Source organism: Ambystoma mexicanum, chromosome 11, assembly GCF_040938575.1.
Source record: "Ambystoma mexicanum isolate Mex_15411 chromosome 11, UKY_AmexF1_1, whole genome shotgun sequence".
Lineage (NCBI taxonomy): Eukaryota > Metazoa > Chordata > Amphibia > Caudata > Ambystomatidae > Ambystoma > Ambystoma mexicanum.
The window spans coordinates 928,014,159-928,036,520 of NC_090934.1; the positions used below are offsets into that span (position 1 = coordinate 928,014,159).

At 46.3% G+C, this 22,362-nt stretch overlaps 1 protein-coding gene across 4 annotated transcripts in view; it reads left to right on the forward strand.

The window, feature by feature from the left end:
* Positions 1–22,362, forward strand: part of PIDD1 (p53-induced death domain protein 1) — a 602,358-nt gene that overhangs the window by 541,285 nt on the left and 38,711 nt on the right. For all 4 annotated transcript variants that reach the window (XM_069624025.1, XM_069624027.1, XM_069624026.1 and 1 more), the window contains 3 exons: positions 797–920; positions 3,166–3,284; positions 9,784–9,891. In XM_069624025.1, the coding sequence (XP_069480126.1) occupies positions 797–920; positions 3,166–3,284; positions 9,784–9,891 (351 nt within the window). The remainder of the gene's footprint in view (positions 1–796; positions 921–3,165; positions 3,285–9,783; positions 9,892–22,362) is intronic.

The window sequence follows — 22,362 nt, forward strand, 5'->3', positions numbered from 1 at the left end:
TACCTACCATATTCAATGGCTTTATAGGCCCTTCTGTTCTTAATAATAGCGGTGCTCAGCCCCCTAATGGGATGCATGTAAGCCTGTACATGTGTCCATTATCTTGCAATGTAGGAAAGCATGAGCTCATTGGTGTAGGTTTGTAGTCTGTTAATCCATATGTAACAATGCATTATTAATATTTGTGTTGCTGTTCACCGTGTCCACCACCCACCATAGTATGTTATCTGATCCATGTTGGAATTCTATAAAGTGTGGGACTATAGGTGCTGTGTGAGCCCTGCATCTAATTTTCGAACAGTGTTCACCAACTCTTTAATTTGTGGTGGAAGGGAAGTGGCAATAAAGGGGGGTCTGGGTTGTGTAACGGTGTAGAATTGGGGTGGGATTGAGGGGGTAGGAGGGGGCAGTAAGGGTGGTTCGGGATTTTGAGGGGGATCATGGTATGGTGGCAGAACTGGATCTAGTAGTCATCAGTGCATGGTGATGGGGGAATTTGGACACACCTTGAGATTGATTGTGTTCCTATCATGAATGCATTAGAGAATTGATGGGGATCATAGAATGCCAGCACCGTTCTTGGCCAGAAGGATGGGTCCTGACATTCCGTGTGAATGGTGCATGTAGACCCTATGGGATTCTCCATCCCCTCAAAATGGAAGAACCATTTCACTGTGGGTTTTTGAGATATGTTACTTCAAAATATGGATTGATTGACACGCTTTAAATATTATAAGTGTTTGCCAAATCATACCACCTTGGTGCTATCATGACTTCTCATTCTGTTGCCCTGCAGGTGGAGACCGTTGTGAAAAAGCTTCGGGACCGCTACAGAGGCCCAGAGCCTTCTGAACTGGTGGACATGTTTGAGGGGGAGCAGTTCTTTGCTGGTTTTGAAAAGGGCCTGGAACTAGATGCAGGTACAGGATTTAAGAGTCAAAGATCACAAAGTCGTTTTGACCATTGAATGAGTTTTATGCACATTTCTATTCACCACAGCAGACCTAGCAGTGGCGAGACAGATGTCTGGCTGTAAGAGAGGTGAAGATTTGGTTATGGTCTGGTATTAGTGTGCTGAGAACCATTCAAGGGCACAGTAGCTTTCAGGACCTTGTATGACTGCTAAGAAAGTAGCTCATCAAAGGAGTAGAAATAAAAAAGGAAAACATCTATATTTCCTAGCCCAATATTTGTGGCCTGTGTGGGCCCACCCGTTGAAAACTCCTCTTTGATGCCTTTTGTCAGTAAATGACGAGTAACCATGAGAAGCCTGAAGCTAGTGCTATGAAGAATCTGTGTTTATCCTGCTTTGTGGTGCATTATTTGGGTGACATAGGAGTTTGGGAGCCCCTCTACTGAGAACGAACATGGGTCAAATACCCTGTTCTATGGAATTTCTTCCACCCAGGAGGGTTTACAACTACGTTTTAGCTCACTACAACCTTTACAGAGGAAAAGTATCCATTTGCATATCAGTCTTTGTCCCACCCACAAGGGCAGTCCAGCACCGAAATGCTGAGGCAAATCTGACTAACCCAGCGGAAAGTACCCCTACAGCCAGAAAGGTGAAGGAGCTGATCCACCTGAGAAGCATGGGAAGAGGTTAAGGCAAAACCTTACTAAGATCCTGGTAAAGAGAGACTAGAATAGAAACAAGACCAATGAGAGGAAGAGGGGCAAAAGCAAATATCCCCTGAAGAGGAGGGCGGTGACAATCTATGTCACCTGAGGACGCGCGGGGCAAAGAAAAAAGAATGAAGGAATGTAATGAAGATAGACTCCTGAAAGAAAGGGGAATCACGCAGAGAGACAGAGCGATGAATAATCTTAAGGACTGATATAGAGAACCAAAGCACAGGACCCACCTGATTCCTTGCCTTTGAGGATCTGCACCTGGAAGACAACTACAGGTCCCGGTCTGATTGCTTCGTGTAAGCGACACTATTATTTGCCTATCTGAAGAAATCATAAGAGAAAACCTCTTTTGAATTGTTGAACTTTTGTCATTTAGGGAAAGGAAAGACTGTAAGTTAGATATTCTACCCTTAGTACTTTTTTACCCAAGTGAAGGACTTTAAGTTTATATTCTTCAATGCATCACTTGATTTAACTGTTCTGACAACTCACTTTCAAGGAACTTTTGATTCAGGAAACCTTTATTTTAAGTTCAAGGATTTTTTGTGAAGGGTGAGTTTACTTTAGCGGTTTTAGTACTTTGGGGCACCTTTTTACTTCATAGGTGAAGTACCCCTTCGGTTTGTGTTATTCACACAGGAATGGACTTTGAAGTCACTTACATTTGAACATTTTGCTTTATTCGTTAAACCCTGTTTTGGTTACACCTGCTTAATAAAGTATTTTCTTTAAGAAGACCCAAAATCTGAGACCATTCTGTTTGCCATGTCGGCACACAATCCAGCACTAAAATACACAAAAGACAGACTGCAGCAGTGCCACTTCTGGGGAACAAAGGTGGACACAGAATGTGAGTGACGCTGCCAAATGTTTGGCAACAAGGAGATGGGACTTTAAGAGCTAGGCCATCAATGACAATATATGACCATAGGAATGCAGGGTCTTGGGACCATATTTTGAGATTTTTTGTAGAGTATAGGGTTTTTCGCTGTGGCAGTGCCTGATTATTGGTTGATAGCTGACTTGTTCAGCTTCTTAAGACTGAAGCAAGGGAACTGGACCCCAAGTGAGCAATTTATCTTCACAAGGTGGCAAAGGATGGTTCATGTGTGCTTTCCTTGCAATTGTATCACATTAATTATGAGATAGTAGACATCAACAGAGTTGTATTGAAAATGCATAAGCATTCATCCATGCTTCAACTAAATCAATATTTCTAAGGGCAAGCTGGGCAGGAGGAAGTTAGGCTGGGACATGGATCTGTTCTTTCATTTAATCAATGACAGTGGTGTATACTCTGCAGAGGTGTTGTGTTGTGCATAGGTGTTTAATGTTTTAGAATGTTTAACCTATGTTCATGTCTAGTTACTCTCTGAAACCTCATGGCAGCTCAATCGGGAAAGGATGGAGCTGAGATGAGTTCTAAAGGTGTTGCAACTACAAAGAGAAATGGACAGGGGTTTGGGTCGGGTTCCTGACAATCCAGCTGGTGTTGATGCCTTGTTCTCTTTTCTTATGTACGCTCGGAAGATCGCCCAGATTGCGTGGATGGCCGTATCTCCTTCGTCTTTTACTCGCACATGAAGAACATGAAGGAGATCTACGTGAAGCCAGCTGTCGATGGGAGAGAGCAGGATGTAAACGGACAGGTGAGCCAAGAGGCAGATGTATCTGAGCAAGGGATTGTAAAAATGGCAGCAGTTAAGTCCTTAACCAGGTACCCATGTTTGTTTGTTTGCTTGTTTGTTTTATTCATTTATAATGCGCACCAGACCCAGGGGTACCAGACCCAGGGGTATCAGGGCATACCCTATACCTGGCTAAGGTCTTTGATTATAGGTGTAAAGCGAGGAATGTAGACCGTAAGGGAAATGATCATACCTAGGGTCATTATCTCTTTTACCCATAGATCTTTGCTTTTTCCAGGCTAATGTGATGTTATCCCAGTTAAAATGGAGAACAATGTACACATAAAAATAGAGACTCTTGTTATTCTTTTCTTGTTTACCTTTTTTCATAGCACAACCCTATCCCCCCAACCACATTGTTGGGGTGGTTTTTCAAGTATTGCCTCTAGTGCTAGACACAGTTTACCACCAAATAGCTGGACCCTTACATTGGCAACCTGACAGAGCAGCCAGACTTCACTCTTGGTAGAGGAGCATGGTGGATAAATGATTGTCCACATAGTACACAAACAGAAAAATATACTCTGCTTGGTCATATTTGTGGAATGGTGGGGTCGTCATGAAGACCAGGTTTTGACTCAAGCAAAGTGATGCTGGGTCCAGGGGTGGCAAGGGAAGGATCCCCTGACTAGCGCCACTGTGCCACACGCATGTCGAGCTGAGGATGGCAGTTCTTGGTACATATTACAGAATCAAGGTAAAGGGTGTTGGTAGATCTGAGGTTTGTGTTTCCATAACCATGGGAGGCCCAGTATCACGGGGGAATAGGCTGCGCACATAAGAACGAAGGACAGATGTTCATGATGGTAGTTGATCCTCCTTGTATTGAACACAGTCCTTTAAGTAATCGGCCCGGAGACCAATGGGATTCCATCCACCCCTTGGCTGGAATGCTTCTTTTCCTTCTCTGGGTATCTTATGATCCTTGGCCCATTGTTTATCCATAAAAGACCTGCTGCCATGCTGTCAGGCTGGCAAGTGCCTCCAGAGGTGCTTTGCAACATACTGTGAGAGCATCCCGAAGTACCAGAAGACCGGTATCTAAAGGTTTAATGGAGCAGGCCGCTAAGTGGGCGGGACTATCCACGATACCTCAATTTTTACTCAATCCTAGGACAGGGGCATGGTGTTTCCCCGTCTCCTAGGGGGTAGGTCTGTTCAATTCCTTACCAAATGTCCCTTAGAACTGCACTTTAGGCAGAGACCTTGTTCTCTTCTTCTACTTCTATCTATTGGTGTAAGGGGTCCTCGAGCAGAGCCCATCTGCATAGGTTGTTCTGCTGCAAGATTCTCGGTGTTAATCGGGAAGAAGCATGGTTTGTGCGGGAGATGCTTCCTCAGGTCCTCCTCATTTCGTCTTTGAATTCTGACCAGCCGTTTTCCCGGTGCACCACCATCAATATCAGGTCAGATAAAGAAGCTGGGCATGTTAACCGGGACAATTTATCCTTAATATCGTTGTTAAGCCCTCTTCTGAATATGGCATACGGAGTGGACTCAGGCCAGTCAGTGTCGGCAGCTACCCGTTTAAAAGTGGTGATGTTGGCGAGCACATCCATGGACACCTCCCAGACGTCCAACAAAGTTTCATACACAGAGTATGTTGCTTCTGGTCTATCAAACATTTCCTTCATGTCATTTTGGAAGGCTGGGTAGTCTACAAGCGTGGGCTTTTAGAAGAAACCAATGGGGTGGCCCATGCAATGACATTGGAAATTTTAAAATCTAATTTTGGCACTGGCTGTGGAAAACGCTGCTGGTTGAAAGTTGAAATGTACAGCTCAGTCATCTGGGACCTCCTTAGCCAGGTTCTTGGGTGAACCATCACATTTCATCATAGAGCCTTTCCCCCTCTAATCCACCTTTGGGAGGTCATGCAAGCAAGACCTCCCAAAGGTGGATTAGAGGGGGAAAGGCTCCCTAATGGCAATCATGCCATGCCATGTATTGTTCTGGGCCTGAAGTTTTGGACCTCAGTAGTGAGGTTCTGAACAGCATTTAAAGGTTCCTGCATCTGGCCCATATTGTTGGTGGGTGTAAGTGGTGACGCAAACTCTGAACACTTGGGTGTTTCAACCCTTTCCGCAGAGTGCTCACCTGGGAAGAGGAACAGTATGGAGATTTGCCTTCTCTTTGTTTTGAATGGAGCTGATGCGTCAAACGATAGGGACGATTCCTACTGGTCGCCAGTAGCTCTTGCTGCATAACACAACACAAGAGTTCTTGAAGGAAAGTGCCAGTGGTTATAACTTTTATGGATGGAGTTGGACCTGTGTATCCACCTGTAGTGCATCCAGCACTGGCTGGGATTTTAAATACAGTCTTGTGAAGACTGATGTCACCCCAAGATAGAAAGCTTTTGGAGAGACTCACAAGCCTGGGGAGAGGAAGGCCTAAGAGATTAGAGCGGGGAGACAGACGTGGAGAGGGGGTAGAAATTCTGTGAGTAGAAACTCTGGTTACAGAGGTGTTGAAGGAGGAGGTGGTGAGAAAGTGTAGAGAGGAGGTGGTGAAGGAAGCTGGGGAGGAGGAGGAGTCAGAGAAAAAGTCAGTCGAAGAAGCCAGCCCTTAATGTAGAGATGCCTAAGGAGGAGGTGGTGAACAATGAGGAGATGATTAAAGAGAAGGGTGGTCAGAGTGAAGAGAAGAAGCAGAGAATAACCAGGAGTATGAGAGAGCAGGAGGCAGAAAGAAAGATCAGCGAGCAGATAGAAAAACACGAGGCGGTGGAGCAAGAGACTGCGAGCAGGATGCAAAGGGAAGCCTGGAAAGGGTACACGAACAGCCTTAAAGCAAAGCATCAAGGTGGTGTGGAGAAGCATGAGGATAAAGATAGAAGGATAAGGTCCCCCAGGTATCAGTAGGGTGTAGCATCAGGACCCTGAAAGGTGCTGAGAAGCATAGAGAGGACCCTGCAAATACCTCAGGTTGGCCATCCGTCTCCCTATAGTTCTGGGCCCGAGTTTAAGGCTTTCTACAAAGTGACACCAACTACATAACGAACCAACATGCTCCAGTGCGAACCGAATACCCAAGAGGATAGCTTCAGGCCATATGCTAGCTGCACAAGAGCATCACTAAGGAGATGACCAAAGTCTGAGGCTTTGCTGGGGACTGACTCTTGGACTATTCAAGCAGTGCTCACTTGGTCCTTCTAAATAGAGTGATGATATGCCTTTGGTGACTACAGAATCGGCCTCTCGATTATTAAGGAAACTACGTCCATTTGACCAAGTCACACCGGCATTGAGAGCTCTGCACTGGTGGCCATTGGAGAGCATGGTGAAGTTTAAAGCTCTGTGTATGATTCAGAGTCTGACTGTTCCTTGCTTTATCAAACAGAAACTTTCAAAGTATGCTCCAAAGAAATCCTTGAGGTCTTCATCATCGCGCCTTCTGGTCGTTGCAAAAACAGGAAGAAATGACTGGATGACTGTGCTTTCTCAGTATCACAGTCAAACTGTGTAATTCTCTACCACATAAGCTTAGATGCACTTAGGACCTTCTTCAATTAGAAAGGCGCTGAAGATTATAGCTTTTTCCACAGTCGCTTAGGGTGGCAGTCCTGTAAAAAGTTATGTACAGTTAGATGTGTTCAACAGCACCAGGGAGCAACTCCGCTGGTGTTAGTGCCAGAAGTCGGAACTGAATATGTAGAACACATTTTCAAGTGCTGCTTTCGACCTCTGATGAGGGTGTGGTGGGGACTGCAAGAAGAGATTGCTCAGCTTAGAGGCACTTATTTGGAAGTATGGTGCACAAGTGGAGAATCGCACATTCATTTTTTTTTAAACATGTTTATTAGTTTTACAGTTTAGTGAATCATCACAACATAACCATACTGCATGTCATAACGTCCTCCAACTTTTCCGCCCACCTCCCCCCAAACCCAACGTTAGGGAAACTTGCCCTTGCTTGGACATGCTACTTCAACTGTCACAGGTTTATTCGTCGTCCGGTTTATCCCGCTCTGGGTGTTTTTCAGGTCAGCATCCGCCTGGTGGCGACGTGGTTCCAGTGTCATGTGCTTTTCTTGTTGTACGGATTATTCCAGGATTTTGACTCATGGAGGTTCGTCATCAGGGGAGACAAACATGTCTTGTAGTATCGAATTCCATGTCAGTATGTCGGTGGAGCTCTCTCTTCTGCCGGTGCGCAATGCTTCCTGCCAGACCGCCATTTCTGCAATGGTCCATCTCTGTAGGTCTTTCCACCACGTTTCTATGTTTGGCTCTGCTGTCGCCTTCCAGCCCATTGCTATTCGTCTTTTGGCGAGTGCCCATGCTAGATTTATCATTTTTGACATTGCTTTGTTCTTGTTTGGGAAGTTGTAAATGCCTAGTAAGCAGGCTTGCATGGTCCAAGTTTTCCCTTTTACTCCTTTGTCTCTTAGTCGTTTCTCAATCTTCTCCCAGTAGTCTCTTTCGGGCAGTGCCAGAACATGTGTCCTATGCTGGCGTTTTCCGCTTCGCATTTCGGACATGTCTGTACTATGGCGCCTGGGAAGCGGGCTATTTTCTCTGGGTTGAGATATGCTCGTTGCAGTATGTTGAATTGCAACTGTTTTAGCCTGGCGTTTCTTGATACAGTTTTTGGGTAGAGCTTAGCTTTTTCCCATTCTTTATCTTTTATTTCTTTTCCCAGTATTTGTTCCCAGTCTTGCCTCCCTTTGTTTTTATCACAAGGGAGTTCTTCCACCATTGTCTGGTAAATTCTTGAGACCATGTGTCCTCCCTCTGTCACATCGTAGAGGAGTCCCAGTGTCGGATTTTCTTCCTGTCGTTCTGCGAGAGTTTGCCATCTGATGATTAGTTGTTTGACCAGTCGTGCATAGTTTATGTATTGGCCTTGATGCAGTTCCTAGGATTCTGTCAGTTCCTGAAACCCTAGTATCTCTCGTCCTGGCGCTAGATCTTCAATGGTGATAATACCCTTGGACTCCCAATGATTCCTGTTTTGTTGGAGGTGTTCTGTTTTAGCACCGTGAAGTGCTGCTAGTGGTATTTGAGGGGAGTACGATTCCTTGAGTTTCAGCATTTTCTTCATTCTTTGCCATATCTACCTCCCCAGGCGTAGCAGCATGGGAGCATTTGAAGTTTCTACATTTTTTGCCCACAGTATTTCTTTCCGGAGGTACGGGGAAACAGCATTTTGCAGGAGGGTGTGTTCTATGGTTTCAAGTCTCAACCCTCCTTCAGTGTATTCCTTGCAGAGTGTTTCTATGGCTGCTCTCTTTCTCCCTTTCCCCCATATGAAGCTGCTCAGTGTGGTATTAAGGCCTGTGAAGAACTTTTTTGGAATAAGATAGGGCACATTACAGAAGTGGTACAGTAGTCAAGGTCGTACGGTCATCTTGACTAGAAATATTCGGCCTGCTACTGACAAGGATAGCTTCTCCAAGAATTCAATGGAGGCGTCTATGCCAAGTTTGGCGCGCTGTGTGTTAGCTTTGTGTGTATCTTCTAGTGAGTGGTGAATGTTAACGCCTAAGTAGCAAAACGTGCGCGTGTTCCGAGAATCTCACATTCATAATCTTTTATTTTGTTCTTATTAAACACATTGGCTTGAGAACCTCAATGACCAAATCGTAGGATCTATTTCTTGGATCAATGCATTCTTTATTCATGTTTGAGTCCTTTTACATTTTTGCTGATGCAAACGTGCACATTTATTGTTCATATACACAGAAGTATTTCTGGGCCTATTTGGGGTCATTATCAGCATCACCAACAAAATTCCTGGCACCTGCAAAGAGGAATTATTTAGCTCCAATACAAAGTCAGCACTTCTCCCCTCTCCTTTAATTTACATTTTTGAAAAACCGAGGTCACTGTACCATTATTTTTCTTTACACATTAACTATACATTTAAAGAGTTTGGAAGTTTGACCCCTCCCCTCCCACTTGGCCACCTACCTGCACGTCCCCCAATCCATTAACGGGTGTGCTGTTTAATGCTGCCTCCCACCCACCTCTGCTTGGATCACACGCTACCTTTCTTGTTATACTTCTATCATTGGTTAGTGCACTATATTAATAACTCTCTGGTGGTTCTTATTGTGTTAGTGCTTTTGTTTCATTGTTTGCTAAATCAGTCCGCCCACCGGTGATTTATCATCAATCTCAGTGTTCCGAAAAAGGCCCAACGTGTGCAACATGTAGAGAAAAACCATATGAGCACACAGCTCCTACCCTCATCTGCTCCTTCCCATGTAATTGGAGGGAAGCCACTGTCGGGGACTTGGCAGGTAGTCTGGAGCAATACCACTGATTTACTTAGAGAATAATATTGTACCACAGATTCCACAGCACTACACTGGGCTACAGAACCCACGAGTTCTTCACCATTCTTTGAACAGTGCAGAGTTGCACACTTGAGCTAGTAGTTTAGCAGTTTTGTTTAGTGGACGAGTGGCAGATTTTCTCGACATTGCCCTATGATTTGTTCTTTTCTTTTAAAGGTTTCCTTTTATCGGGGAGCCATTCCGGATACCATCCCTGAAGATTGCACGAAGAAAAGAAAAGGCCCAGATTCCCAGTGGCTGGCCACACTGCCCATCAAGCTTCCGGTACTCACTTGCATTATTCTAGATGCTTAGAATCCACAAGCATGCCAAGTGATGTTACGCAATGGGAATGCTTCTTATTCTGGTTTAGCTCTCCATGCAATGACTCAAAACTGGAAGAAGTAGATTGGATGCTGACTTCTTTGCTGTTTGAATTTATTTGATCTGCTTTGCAGTGGGTCTCCACCCACTTACTTTTCCCTGTAGGTGTGCTTATCCTATTGAAGGGCACTTTGTGGGGGGAGAGGCAAATACACGAGAGAGCGACAGACTCACAGAGACCTAATCCAAAGTAGAGCTCTAGCAGCAAATAGATACTGAGCTAACAGGGGCTTCAATTCAGATGGGAAACCCAGCAATACCATAAGATTAGCGTGAGAGACAAATCCCAAACTGTTAGGAGTCTGGGAAAGCATCATGCGCTGCAAAGAGAAAGAATTCCATTTTAAAATGGCTTCCTCAAAGTATCTGATAAGAAACATTTAGATAGGGCAATTTTGCCTAGTATGGTGCATCTCTAATTTTAGGAATCCCATAAACTGCAGTCTGGATATCTAGAAGAGGAGAGCAGAGAGCGCACATCTGTGCAGCTTCCCATCCTCGCATAAGTGATGAGAAGGTTTAGAGCGCACCTCTAGACCTTGCCCATGAGCAGTGGTTCACGTTCGTTTTTAAGGCAGGGGGATTTTTACTGACTGCTTTTGGAATTTGGGAATAAAGAGGATTGTTCCAGAGTTAAAATGTAGCTGGATTATCTTCAATTAAGTAGAAATGTATTTGAAATTATAAAGCACATTTTTCTTTTGTAATCCAAACATTTTCAGATTGAATATTTTAAGCAAATTGGTCGATGTGTTGTTATCCTCAAGGGTTTCTGAAGATCAGTAAATACATGTGCATAGTACTTTTTTTGTTGCAGTACTACGGATGCCACTGTTGTGACATCTGCATACTTTTTTGCAGAATTTGCTCCATTTTAGGGAGTAAAAGGAACATATATGATGCTTCTCTGGAGCCATGCCCATAATAACCAAAAACAAGAAAGCACAGTGTCCCTGTCTATCTAAAAAGACTGGAAGAAAAACAAACTTCTAATGTCCTTTAATTGAAAACTAGGAAACGCAAACGTCCACAACAACCACGCTGCTCTAGGATTTTCGCAGAGCAGCAATTCCAAAAGGTCATTACGAGGTGGTATATAACATCAGCTCTATAACTGCTGTAGAAAAAGAGTTCTGCAAAATAAACATTTGGAAAGCAATATCTTTACCACCATATAGGCTTATATGACAGACTGGTACAACTATGCCATGATGCATGTGTATAGAAATGTAGGTGTATTCAAACTCTGTGTTCCTTAACCACTAGCCTCTAGATTCTGGAGAGTCATAATCCTTGACCTTCTTGTGTGCTTCTCAAGCAGCTCGCCATTCAGCCATGGCTCCTCTCTGCTGCTGGTTGGTCAAGGGCTGGAGGCACATTTCGTCATTGGTGGGGCCCAGCAAAGGAATTGGGAGACACAGCCAGGCCCGCACCTTTGGGTGTCTAATGTGGGGGCAGAGGACCGCCATCCTGTTCCCAATCATGCGAAGTATGGGACACATAAGGGACACTTTTCCTGTTGCTGTGCCAAGGTGCTCAGGGATGTGGGGCCTCAATCTCGGGTTGTCAGCTCATTTAAACTGCCTTTCTAACTCGTTCAGAGCGTTTTAACTACTACGTGCTTGCCCTCTGTCTTGTCTGATATTTGTTGCTGCTGCCTTTTCACTGCCTCTGGTCATTTCTCTTGCCTACCAAAATACTGTGCTTCTTTTTTCCTGGCTATCGCTTTGTTTCCTTACTCATTTTAAGTAGACTGCTGCTCCTGTCTTTACTCTTCTTGTCTATGGCTTCGTTACTTCCGGGTCCCCTTTATGACCCTTGTGCCTTGGCCCCCCTGCCTCCACCGGAGATACTCCAGCAGGCCCCCCTGGGTCTTTGTTCTAGAACTGCCTATCAACATCAATATCCCAGGCTTCCCTGCCAATGCTGGCACTGTCCTGTGCCACATTAATCAAACAAGCTGTACCGTGGTTCTGGGAGCTGGTCTCTTGAGTACTATTCTGTGAAGTACTGTGGCAGGTGGTCTGGGGTTGGATCTTAGCATTACCTTTTTACGATCTGCAACATCCAAGACTACCATATCAAGGCCTCTGGCACCACGCAAGCCACCAATTTAGAACTGCTGCACCACAAAGCAGGTATAAAACAATTGTGCAACGCTGTGCTTGACACAATAAGACGCAAAAACAAAAGTCTGGGCTGGTGGCCTTGCAGGAGCTGAGGGATATTTCCAAGCCTCAAGACTAGAAGTCACTGCCTTAAAACACGAAAATGGAGCACTTCATGAAACTGTGACAAAGGCTGCAGCGTTCTCCCTGACTTGCAACTGAATTGCCCATGGGGCCTCTATAAAGGCTGATGAGTATCTCGTAAACTAGCTGAATTCTATAACCATTGTTAAATTCAGTTCCTCTTTTGAGCCTTACTTTTCGCACATGATCAGGCCAAGATTGGCTTCATGCTTAGCAACTTGAACGGCAGTGCTTTAGTTGCTTCAGTGTGGCAGCACAGCCAGCTGGTAGCAAAAAAAAGCTGGTTCTTTTCTCCTCGTCGTTCGGTAAATCTTTGGTGAATTCAAATTACTTTTTTAATCAAGGCTTTTTGAGACTCTGGCTTTGGTACATTTACTGTGAAGGCATCGTGAAGCAAGACGCAGACAATAGATTTAAAGATCAAACAAAAGATATTTATTAACTTAAATGTCAGGATGGTTGAAGGCCTAAGTTCCCTACCTGAACGAAACTAAGGAACGTCTGATTGAAACAGTTAAACTTAATAGTTCCTCTGTGTCCAAAACCTAACCTTGCCCTCACAACTAGAACAAACATGGGTAGGGATGTCAAACTCAAAAGAAACAGTGTTTAACTCAAAGTTCAGAGCTTCTTCCCACTCACAGCTTTCTCTCAGCTCCCTTTCCCCAAACATGAGAAAGTTCCATGAAAAAGAATCTTAAACTTTACCTTTCTCCAGTTCAAGGCAATACAGTTCAGAACCAATCACGGGGTTTCCTTCCCCAAGTTTCAAATAACACAATCCAAACAAAAGGGGTCTTGAGACTCTGTTCCCAAGACAGCTAGGTCTCAGGGTTCCCTTCCCCAAGACTTCAATGTCTCACATAGGTTCCTTGGTACTTGCCTGTGTGCACCGTCACCTTTACTGGATTACTTTTGTTGGCCTCTGGGCTTAGGGTGTGCTCTTGGGCTCCTGTGGCTTCTCCTTAATCGCCTCATGGCTCTGCCACCATGTGTCACACACCCTTTTCCAAACGGTAGCTTTGCCACACTGCCATCACTCATTAAAGTTTGTGTTTGGGCTTACTTCAGCCTTTTATGTATTCAGTTTCAAGGTTTAAAATCATTTGTTGTGCGATATGATATGATATGATAAGGCATTTATAACGCGCCTATACACAAGTGTTTGAAGGGGTCATGAGGAAAGGGAGGGGGAACAGAGGGAAGACAGACAACGATCATACTAGGCCAGGTGTCATTCAGATCGCGCAAGTGCGTGGGAAGGGGGAAGGGGAAAAGTGCGGGGGGCCAGGGGAGAGGGACAGTGCAGTACATAGAAAAATAGAATAAATAAGAATAAGTAAAGTACGGCCAGCAGGTGTCAAGTGCAGGGGTGAAGGGTAAGTGCAGACATCAGGTGTCAAGTGCTGGCAGGGGGCCTGTAGCGATACAGGAACAGTCCCCAAGTGTGGGGAATGACAGGAAGGCAGTGCCAGTGTGCGACTGGTGGGGGAGGGGACCTGGGCCTGAGATCAGAGGGTGGCCAGGTAACCAGTGCAGTTTCAGTTTCAGCCAGGAAATCAGCAGGGGAGAAGAGGAGAAAAAGCAGAAGCTAATAGAAAGGGTTTGAGGTTCTTCTGGAACCGGAGATGGTTCTCCTCAAGTTTCAAGGGGGCAGGGAGGCTGTTCCAGGGGGAGGCCGCAGCCGAAGAGAGAGATCTACCACCAACTCATTGCTTGAAGAAGTGACTGACCCTGAGAGAGGCGGAGGCGGATGAGCGGATGACCATGCATTCAGTATCATTCGATTGCATTTCAGGGTACAATGCAGTCTTATGTTAGTTAATTTTATTCTGTGTTCAAAGTGTGCTTGTTTGCTTCAATGTTACATTTCCCTTCAATTCAGTGATTTAAATGCATTAGCTTTCTTTAAATTTCCCTTTAGTTCGGTATTCAATATGCATTGGCTTTCTTTGACGTTGGGGTTCTATGTAGTTCGGAATTTAACAATGTCACAGTTTCCAAGATTTGCGTGTTTTTCTTTCATTCCTTAGTTGAGGACTTTCAACAACGTTCCTTCTTTTCCCAAAGGTACGGTACCACTTTAACAACACGTTAATTGCTTCAGAAGGAAGGATTCATAACGTTCAGAGACTTTCGAAAACGGGCCTGTTTCTTTAATAAGACTTGCAATCACTCTGATAAATTGTATTAGTGTCTGGTTTCATTTAACAATAGCGGTTCACTTCTTGAGACTCACCATTAAAGTAATACTTGGTTACACTATCTTGGAAACTCTCTGGCTCACTTTGAAGTCCTTTCCTGTATCATGCTGGCCACAAACTTGGCAGCTCCGTTCCAGGGGTCTTTCTCCGCCCCTCAGAAACTCTGGCGCTTTTGCAGCACCACAAGAGAACAAGCACTCCCTTCGATGGGATGAAGGATGACCCCTCATCTGGTGGACTTCCTTCGCCTCTTCCCCACAGGACTCCTGCCCCCATCCCACTCCTGCCAGCATCCCACCCTCAGCTGCTTCAGTCCCCAGTGTAGTTCTCGGGCTGCAGAACGGCTCACCACAGCTACCATCAGCGTGATGCCTCTCTCTTCACCTTCCTGTCCACACCTCTTTTATACACCTGTGTTGTGTAAAAGGGTTGCAGGTTATTAATTGCCTGACCATAGTTAGGCTTATTAGTAAGACATGCCTGGTCTTTGCAATGGTACTCCTCTGTGGCCCTCATCCTCGTCTCAGTACCAAAGTGGTGTAATTGCATGATGGTGTGCAGAACTCTTAGTGTCAACTCTTCCTCGTCCCAGTACCGTCAAATGTCACATGTGGGAAAATGAGGGGAGCTGACTTATAATAGCCCATAAAGTTTGGGGGAGGGTTAGGTTTGTCATAAACAGGAAAAGAGGGGTACTATGTCTCTCCCAAGGGTTCCTCACTCCCATTCCTCAAGGACCTTCCACCCAGGTAATCCTCCCTCACTTTTCCACCCCCAGGTTCGAGATCCAAGAGCGATGGCCTTTCCCTGGCCACCTGCACAGAGGATCCAAGGGGTGTAGGAGTGAGAATACCCTCAGGTTTCTCACAGTACCAATTACTTTTTTTATTCATCTAGTAATCTCCTGCAGAACAGCGTACGTTGGGTTATCTCAGACCATTGGGAATAGGACACAAACTGATGGAACTGGCTGATGTAAGGAATTAGATCCTATTGTCCTTGTTTTAATTCCCCAAGTTGATTCTGGGCATTTGCTGCCATGTTAGGAAAATGTAAAAGAAATATGAAACAACTGGGCCATCTGAACATTCATTGTTAAGGCTGCCAGAGGAATAAAATGAGCTATGTTCCTACTGACATGTCTTCAATCTCTTTGTCTTCTGGTAATGCTATATCTCGCCACAGTCCCGCCACAGTCCCGCCACAGTTAAAGAACGACGCACCCCTTTTTATTTTGATGACGTACATATACCCACAAGGAACTGTGAATGGGAGGGAAACTCCTATGCAGGGAAGAGAGTGATTGCTACGCAGAGGCAAAACTCTGAGGAAGCGACATCCTGGAAAGGCAAAGCCACGCTAGACCATGGAGACAGCGGTAGTACCGAGAGCTGGCGAGGGAACCGTGGGAGTCCTGGGGCCTTGCAACAGACAGGGTGACCAGATCAACGGGGAGGGCCTGAATCCCTGAACTCCATTCCCAAAGGACGTTAGCTGCCAAGAGAAGCATAATTGGGGGAAGGGACTACTCCCACAGAGAGACTGCCACTGAAAGGTATCGATATGATGAACCAAGGCTGGGGAAGCCTGTGAGGTTACGGGAGCCTGAGAAGCCCAAGTGGCCAACTGCCCTGTATGAATCTGAGCAAGAGAGATACAAAGACTTTGTATCAAGGTTGAGAGAACCTACGAGGTTACAGGAGCATGAGACACCCGAACGGTCAAGCACCCTTGTGAACCCAATCGACAGAGATACAAACTCTTTGCATACAAGTTGGGAGAACCGACAAGGTTCTGAGAACCTGAGAAACCTGAGTGGACTAACGCCCTATGTACAGCACAATGCTGAGACTGAACAAGTCTGCCAGAGAACCATAGGACTTCGGGGAGTTCAAGAGCCACAGGCCTGTTATCAAGAGACTTAGGGTAAGTGGAAATGTGCTGCAAAACCTTTCTGTTGAACAAAACGTCTGCAAGAAAGATGTGAACTGTTGTCGAACTTTATGAGCTATCGAGAATATCCCCAAGTGTTGGGCCAGGCAGATGTCTAATCCAGAAGCCAGTTAATTGGTTAGGATTTGGACAGAAGACTTTTATTTTGGACTTCAACGACCACCCTTAGTTTTAGTTTAGCTATGTAGGGAATTTCTCTCATAGAAATAGGGCCAGTCAGGGGTTATCTTTTCTTTTATTTTAATAAAACCAATTTTGGCCAAGCCGTTCATTCGTCTGACTCCTTCTGTTTCACCACACAGGTCAACTACGAAATCAGTTGCAGTGGTATGCCATGGGTAGGTTGGTTGTTCTGGTGGTTGTAGAAATCCTACCCGGCACTGACTGCTTGTTTTCACATGTGCACCTACTGGATACATAATTACGTACTCCTTAACCTATTGTGCCACGCCACTAAAATTGCTGACTGAGAAGCACCAAGCTGGCTTTCCTCCCTCGATGTCTGGCAATATGTGAAATCCAGCCAGGACAGCTGCACAGATCCTCGTATACTGAGGTACGGCCTACTCTGAGGAAATAGGAATCCATCCTTCATACGGGTCATCAGGTTAGTTAACAAAGCTGGAATTGTAGGATCAGCAGAGGGGTCCTGGCCATCCTGCTGTCGATGGGGTATGATGGTGTTGAAGAAGTGTCTGGTGGGCAGGATCAGAGAAGTAGACAACTCGGAAATGTTTAATCTCCTACTTTGGCATCAAGATGAATTGATCAAGATGATCATACAAAGATGAATTGGTGTATGCACCCGAATCGTAGTCTCTACAAACCTTGATTGAAAAAGTCATTTGAATTGACCGCATATTGGCTGAACTGCAAGGAGAAAAGAAAATAACCAGTTTTGTTTGGTACTAGCTAGAGTAACCACCCCTGAAACGACTGATACAATCGTTCATGATACCGATGAAGGACCCATGAAATTGGGTGCCTTACAAGGTCCCATTTCTGAGGCAGAGAAACAAATGCTACATCGGCAAGTCTATGCTTTTATTATGGGGGTGCTGTCAGAAACCAGAAGGTGTCTCACCTGCTAGTACCCGGGGGTCTCTCTCTCAGGTGGCCAGGGTACAGCCATCGCCTTTGGATCCAGACCCTGGGGGTGGACAAGTGCGGGAGGATCACCTGGGTGAGGGATCTTTGGGGAGTGGGCCACCTGATGGTGAGACACGGTATCCCCCTCCCTGTAACACCTTTACCCCATACTACCTGGTAGAATATGTGGGAACTTTACCCCCACACCACTTTCTCTTCATGAACACTTTCACATGGACAGCCTGCTCTGGGAGGAAACAGACTCGCGCCCAAGCAGTGTACCTGAAATGTCCCACCTCTGTGGTCAGGCAATTACTGGTAAACACGCACACCTGACTTCCATTAAACTTCCCCAAACGGATAAAATGCAGAGCATGAGAGCACACTCAGAGCGAGGCAAAGCACACAAAGGAACATTATTTTCCAGACGGCAGCTGAACGAGGGAAGAAAGACGGCAAACCAAGAAGGGTGCACATGTTGAGAGATACCCTTGATCTTTCTGGCAAAAAAACGTTACTTTCGAGAGTCCTTCAGAGTTAGAAGCATAAGGCCAGTAAAGCAGACTGAAGAATCCTGAATTGTATGTCGTAGATACCCCATACCCTCCTGCACAGCTATCTGAGTCGGGGAGGAGCAGCAGCCGCTGTGGTACCGACCTTGGCTCCAGGATCAAAGCAGCACCAGAAAGATCAACACAGCCGGTAAGTTGGGGAGACCGATACAAGACCTGTCTGTGTTGAAATCAAATTTGCAAATGGCAACATTGTATAAAGAGTGCAAGAACGAAGATTGGTAACGCGTGTGATGAAAGACGCGAGGAAAGCTAAATAGCTTATGGATGTTTGAACTTTAACAGTGAAACAATATAATACTGGTGACCGAGTGGTCTGGCATCGCAAGTGCGCTCAAAGGTGTCTGTAAGGTATCCAGCCAAGAAGTGGCAGAAGTGAAGGTAAAAGAGTGTAATGGGAAAATAAATGAATCAAAGTGGTCCTGCGATGGTTTAAGCAAAACCCATCGCACAATCGAAAGTCTTCGATTCTTGACACAAAGAGGAAACCTCAAGAAAGTGAGATTACATGGTCCGAGCCCGAACGAGGGAGACCAGTTGTGAACATTTTGCTAAAGGGGCCGAAGCAGGGAGATCGATGGTCCGAGCCCGATTGAGGGAGACCAATTGTGAAACTTGTGAATGTGAAATTCCTGCGAAGAAAGGAACTTTGGTTCTTGTTTGGTAAGTCTGGCACTCTGGAATAAGAGAATGTTATTGATTGAGAGACTTTGGGCAGAAGGCCCTGATATCTATCTATGCTTTGAACTGTATCCTCGTGGCAGAAAAGCCAGAGTGTGTGCGGAGCTTGTGTGTGCCGTCTTGTCCCTTGCTGAAAACGTAGGGAAGGGAAGCCAACTGCTCAACTATCCTGACATATCATTTCTTGAACACTTTTCTTTTTGCATACATTATTTTTCCACACCCTTTGTATTTAGAAGTAAGGATTGGCAATAGGTTTATTAGTATAGGCCCTTTTATTTTGACAGAGACTCCACTAGGAGAAAAAAAAGTAGGACTGCATTATTATTATTTGATGGTTGTAGCTTGCACCCATCCTTAGATTTAGGGTTAGATAGGTGTTTAACCAACCCATTGAAGTTCAGTAAACACCCTTGAACTGTGATCAGTTGTGTCTGTCTTCACTGTTTGATACCATGCCTCCCTTACAGTGCTGGACACTACCTGGCAACCTGTGCCCTTTGTAGGCGTATTTCATAGCTGACCTGCTTGTTCATATATGGGAATACCTGTATCCTAGTGGTCTTGGATTGCTTTGAGAGACTAACACATTTTATTCCTCTGCCGGTGTTTACAATGGCTGTTCAGATGACCTATGTGTTGTTTCACCAAATCTATTAGATGGAGAATCCCAGTAGTTGTCTCGTTGTTTAGCACTAGTTTGCAGGCCCATCAGGATCAACAGGGCTCTGAGTTCTGGTTACCATCCACAAAGTAACGGACACATGGAGCGTACCACTGAAACGCTTGAGCAATATTTGCTATGTTTCTCCAATTCACTCTACTCTAACTGGTGTAGACATTTGGACACTGCTGAGTTGACCTACAGTAACACCCTTCACACTACTGTCACGAACAGTCCCTTTCATTGTTCGTTTGGAATTCATCCAAGCTTATACCTATGCAATCAAAGCATTGTTCCCTCTGCAGATACACTGATTAATCAGATACAAACTCTACAGTGACAGGTGTCCTCTTTATTTCAAGAAATGACAGTAGTACAAATAAAATGCAGCTGACAGGAAATGTATGGCAGAACTTCAATAAATGTGGCAGACAAGGTACGGCTTGCATCTGTCACTGAAGAACCTACCTGTCAAGTTGGCACCTTGTTGTTTGTAGCTGTTGCATATCACGCAATGGATTTCACCACTCGCCTTTTGGCTGCAGTTTCCTCTAGGATGACGTGTTCCCCCAGTGTTTAACATACCACCTCTCCTGAAGCCCTACCAAGCGGAGCCTTCTAACTGACTACCAACTCAACCTCCTTCTATCATGACCAATAGTTGTCTGGAGTATGAGGTACAGGAGATATCGGACTCACAAATCTGGCAGGGGCGCCTTTACTTCCTGGTGGAATGGAAGGGGTATGCAACTTGCGACTGCTCTTGGGAACCAACGTCCATTGTGCACACTCCTTGGTTGGTACACCATTTCTTTTATCACTTTCCATGGAAGCCTGGAGCCCCAGTGGTCCTGGGGAGAGGGAATGGTGTAATGAGTACCAAATTCTCTTACTGATGCTGCTTACGGGGCTGGCGGGTCTACCCACATTGGTGCCTCTCTGCTGCAGGTTGGGGAAGGGCTGGAGGCAGGAGCTACATTTGTGGGGCTCCTCAAAGGAATCTAGGAGATGCAGCCAGACCCGGTGCCTATTGGTGCTGCCATGTTGATAAAGGAGCACAGGCGCAGAGTCCCAGCCTCTCGATCCCATTTAAACCACCTTTCTATTTAGTTCGGAGTGTCTTCATGCTCCTACTGCCGGGTGCTCTTTGCCTTGTATTCTGATATTTGTTCCTGCTGCTTTTTCTCTGCCTTTTGTCATTTCTCCTGCCTACTAACACCCCTTGCTTCATCTTTCAGGCTAAAGCTTGGTTCTCTAGCATGGGGTCTGGCATGCTCATGATTATTCCCCGTCGTCAGGCTGGGAATCCTCGGTAAAGAAAAAATCAGTATCAGTTTCGTTTCTGATCTGACTTTCTTACTAGTCTCTGGGTCATACTGCCCCCACCCAATAACTGCCCTCTCCCTAAGCCCCTCCCCTGGGAGCCATCCTCAGATTTTTACCGCACGTTCAAGTGTTGGGAGTCCTTGTGCTATTGCTCTCGAGCTTTTACTGCGTTTTGCGATTTTTTTCAAAGAGTTTAATCTCATTTTTTTCAGTCAATCGAGCCTCAAGCTCCACCGTTTCTACTTCCGATCAACGGGGACCCGTTTCGGAATTTTCTACGCCCCTCAAGGGCAAAGTTTTCATCGAGTTACGCTGCTTGGAGGATTCCAGAGGATCTGAGGCCTACCTCGTGGACATGGCCCAGGACAAGGGAAGCTCGACACCCGGATCCAAGCTGATCAGGAACTGCCCTGGATGCGGATTACAGAATGTTTTCAAGGAGGATGAGCATTCGAGATGTCTCTACTGCCTTCACGAAGACGAGACGCACGTGGAAAAGGACTGTGCGTTTTGCAAGAACCTGTCGGAACGGACTATGATGGATCGTCGGACCCGCCTCGCAGCTGGCTGGAGAAGGGCCCAGGTGAGAAGAAGAAGTCAGAGCAGTCTTCCAAGTCCTGTGAGGGCGCCCCGGCGACGGGGGCCCAACAGAAGGCAAAGCACCGCGAGTCTGCGGGCAGCAGGAGTGCCGAAGGGTCGGGCTCCTCGGCAGCCAGGCAGGGCGCACTTTCACCGACACCATCAACCATGAGCCAATGCTCTGGCTCGGGGAAGAGAAAATACGAGAACCCGGCTAAGCTTCTGGAGAGGCCCTGGTTAATCTCGAAGGGATCCGCTGAGGGGGAGCGAGGTGGTGACCCCACCACCAAGGTGAAGGCCTCAAGCGCGCCCAAGGTGGTGAAGGCCTTGATTCACCCGGTGAAGGCCTCTATCGAGGGGGTCGCAGCGGCCCTGGCAAAGCCTGTGGAGGTTAACCCAGTGGAAGCGACATCGGGGCCCAGAGTTTCCCTGCCGCCACGGAGGGAATCCTCTTTTCAGCCCATCGATAAGACCCCCGTGGAAAAAGAGGGGGGGGCGGTGGCCGTCACAGACACGGATACAGCCTCTGAGGAGGAACTGATTGAAGTCATGAAGGGCCTCAACAAGAGGTTTGAGGAGGTCCGGTGCCACGGGGGGAACCCCGAGGAGGCGGACGAAGAGAGCGACGGTGGCGCCGACGAGGCTCCTGTGGAGGAGGAGCAACGATTGCGCCTGTCGGAGCCAGTGCCCGAGCCTCAGGACAACTCGGTGGCCATTTTGATGGCAATCCAAACCTTATGCACATAGCTAAGGACGAGATTGCCCCTAACCCCAACGGACGACCCAGCAGAACCGGGACTGTCGGGAAGCCCTCCAAACAAGCGGAGGAGAGTTCACCCCTCCCCCCGCCTTTCCAGCCTGTGCGCCCCATTCAGCCTTCATCTCCTTCCCCAGATCCTAGGGATGAGACAGGAACGGATACGGCCACGACGGGGACGGATGACGACGGGATGGGCCTTCCATCACCACTCCCTCGGGCCTCCCCACTCGATGAAATTGGCTCCTTCCACGCCATGATTGCCAGGGCATCCGTGCTTTTTCGGCTCTGCCCT